Here is a 3125-nt window from a genome sequence, read left to right on the forward strand (position 1 = left end):
TGCTATGAGCATGAGAATGATTAATCGTGGTGAAGATTAGTTGGAAGGACAAGCTGTCGGAGCACATCGAATGACAGCGCCGCGGTCGAATCGGCCGCTGGATTCATCAAAGCGGATGGGGTAGCATGAAGAATCCCCTAGACAACATTGTTGGGAGGAAACGATGGAGAGGAATGATCATAGACCTGAAGGAGCAGACAAGGTGAAACCAGCACCGATAGAGTCGAACTCTACCACGTGCAAAACAGACCAAGTCGTAAAGATCATAAAACGTCTAGTAAGAGGCCATACGGCGAGCATGTGATCGATCGCCAATCATGGGGGAGGCACCAAGGAGGGAGATTGGTGCATGGAGAGTTCGTGACTGAGGTCTGCTGGGAGCAGTTGGTGACTCGTCCACACAAGGCTCACGTTGACCAAAAGCAAAGGTCGCGGCACGGCTGAGACCTTTACGAGATTTCAATCGGCCCATCTCGCGTTCGCAAGTGCGCTGGTGAGCCTCATCGGACATCTCAACGTATTCTTGAGGATAGCAACGGCCCCGGTGTTCGGTGAAAAAGCCCGAATACCCACCGTCTAGAATGTAGACTTCGGGGTATGTAAGTTTTGGGTAGAATTCAGCATTCACGGTGCGGTCCTCAGATCGAACATGACGAGCCATCAGGGGGGCACGGTGGGCTGAATACTCGCAGTGGAAGATGAGAAGCGTCCGTCCATCCATAGGAGTCTGGAAGAGCTGATTTGTGAGCAGGTCCTTATCATTGTAGTTGACAGCACCGTCAATGTGGCCACCCTCATATTCATACTCAAATCGGCAGTCGATCACGATCTTCTGATCGAAGTGGGAGCTGTACTTGCCATCCAAGACGTCGACGAGTGTCTCTCGAGTGATGCGAGGAATGGTATCGGTGGGGTCTTCCAAAAGGAAATGGGGGAGAACGGGCTCTTGAGCCTCCTCCACATCCATAACCGATTGAAGCGCGGAAGAAGTAGTCTCCTCTCCCTCTGAATTGCTCTTCATTATGTCAGCGGGATGCTCGAACATGCTTAATGACCGACGGAACTGCTTTCGATTTCTGAGAAAGGGATTGGACTGTCGCCGGGAATGTGAGTTCATGGAAGGAGAGCCATTGCTGCGAGAGCATGCATTGAAGTTGAGGAATTGGGGTCTAGCGCGGCCGACAGAAAGACCAGGGCATGGACTGTTGGCAGACGCGGGCCTGCGCTCCTGAGGTGGTGATGTCGACTCGAAACATTCGCTGAGAGACAGATTGGAGCTGGTATGATTCAGGCGAGAGCCAGCACCGAAGCGGAACGGAGGCAGTTCCGTGTCAGCCTGGCGACTTGGTACGGCCGTGGTACTGAAACCCTTCATCCGGGTTAGGGATGGTCTCCGTGGCACAGCTATTCTACGGTTTCTAAAAGACGTAAGTTGAGGTTCCAGGAGGAATGTGGGAATATGAGACTGACTCAGCCATGATGGGCTTGGGAGGTTCCAAGGAAGACTGCCGAGAGATAGGAGCCGGGGAATCAAGAATCATTTCATCGTCAGCGGCTGGTGTAGACCCCGGAGTTGGAGAAGTTATCTCGAACTGGGTGAAGAAAGGTGCCTTGTGAGGCAGAGGTGATACCTCCATTAATTCCTTGAGCTCGGCCAGTGGGGCAGGCGACGAGGATGGTAATGGGGGAGTTGTGACTGAATCTATAGGAACATGCCAATTAGCCACGAGGTTCTTCGTTCTAGACCTTGTTGGTCCTGCTCACCTCGACCTTCCAAGCTGCCCATCATGCCAGCCGTGAAGAGTGCTCTTCTGGGAGTGGGGAACTGAGGACTTGAAGTATGTTAGCCAAGACACTGTAAAACGATTACCAGGCGCCGTAACCAACCTCGAATCGCTGTCAAGTCGGAAGTTCTGGGAAAGATCAGCAGCCAAACTCGCAGCGGGCGAGGAGCCTCGTACGTCCTTGACGTTGAAATAGTCTCCAGAATGCTTGTGCATCTGCTCGCGCAGGCTCATGCTTGCAGATGTGACAGAAGATGTAGAGTAATGGGGGTGCCCGCGAAAGACATCTCGACTACCCCAACTAGGGAGCATTGACGGGCGGTGTAATGCCGCCAAAGGTGAAGAGGCTTCCATTGTGAATGATGGTAATGAAGCAGCAGGACGATTCGAGGGAACCCGGGTTTAATCGAGTTCTGTCGAAGCACGTCAGCTACTGAGAGCTGCTCGATATCGAAGACACGGCGATGGAGTATTGAAGAGGTAGTTCTGCAGTAAGTCAATGCTGCAGTAACACCTCTGTAATGGTATCGAACGAGCGTCTGGGCAAATGGCCTGAAGCCAAGGTTTGCACAGGTTAAATTGTACTGAAATCGGCTCGTGGGCGAACCAAGTATTAGATGGATGATGGGAGATTAGCTCGTGGCGGGGTTTCGACGATAGCGTATGACGGCGGTCGTTATACTCGTTCGAATGACATTTGAAGGAGGGGCGAACAAGACTCGATAGAGACGTAATCGTGAATACGTCCGACGACAGGGAGAGTCGTCGCCGTTACGACTATGAGGCAAAGAGTCAAGTTGAGTCGAAAAGACGTCGAGGTCTTAGCCTATCTCGAGAGGGATCGAGATGGTTAAGCTGATCCAGACCAAGTGCCAAATTGACCAGGGGTGGGCGTTGCTGGGCGGATGGCAGAGGACCAAATCGCACAGGTCTCAAATACGCACAGTACAGTACAGGCAATTGGATGCTAGTACTAAGGAAAAGATAAGGTTACTGAGTACCGTAATGCTAAAACTAGCACACCGAGACGAGACAGAAAGCCTTTTTCCCAAGAACGAGAATTGAATTTGCGCCGGGTTTTCCTCTCTCTCAATGCTTTCCCCTTATTCTCTTTTTTATATCGATCACTGATGAGAACCTGTTCGATATCCGAGGGTGGGCTTCGAGTTCAGGCTAGTTTGTTGGCTGGATCGAAGAAGGACTGATATGGGTGTCCAATCGATTGAAAGAGCGAGCGGCTGTCTAAGTTGGATATGATAAAGATTGCTAGCCGTAACCGTGTTTGCCTTTTTGGAGAGACTGTCGGACGGGATGGGTGGGAAAGGGGAGCAAAGTGAAGAT

The 3125-nt window shown here is 51.6% G+C and overlaps 1 protein-coding gene across 1 annotated transcript; it reads right to left on the bottom strand.

Annotated features, from left to right (window-relative positions):
- Positions 1-274: 274 nt before the first annotated feature.
- Positions 275-2096, bottom strand: J7337_000952 (uncharacterized protein; the record flags this gene model as incomplete). The annotated part of the gene is made up of 4 exons (XM_044818698.1): positions 275-1418; positions 1471-1702; positions 1747-1832; positions 1888-2096. 4 exons carry the CDS (start codon positions 2094-2096, stop codon positions 275-277), a joined length of 1671 nt encoding a protein of 556 aa, XP_044686400.1.
- Positions 2097-3125: the final 1029 nt, after the last annotated feature.

Source organism: Fusarium musae, chromosome 1, assembly GCF_019915245.1.
Source record: "Fusarium musae strain F31 chromosome 1, whole genome shotgun sequence".
NCBI lineage: Eukaryota > Fungi > Ascomycota > Sordariomycetes > Hypocreales > Nectriaceae > Fusarium > Fusarium musae.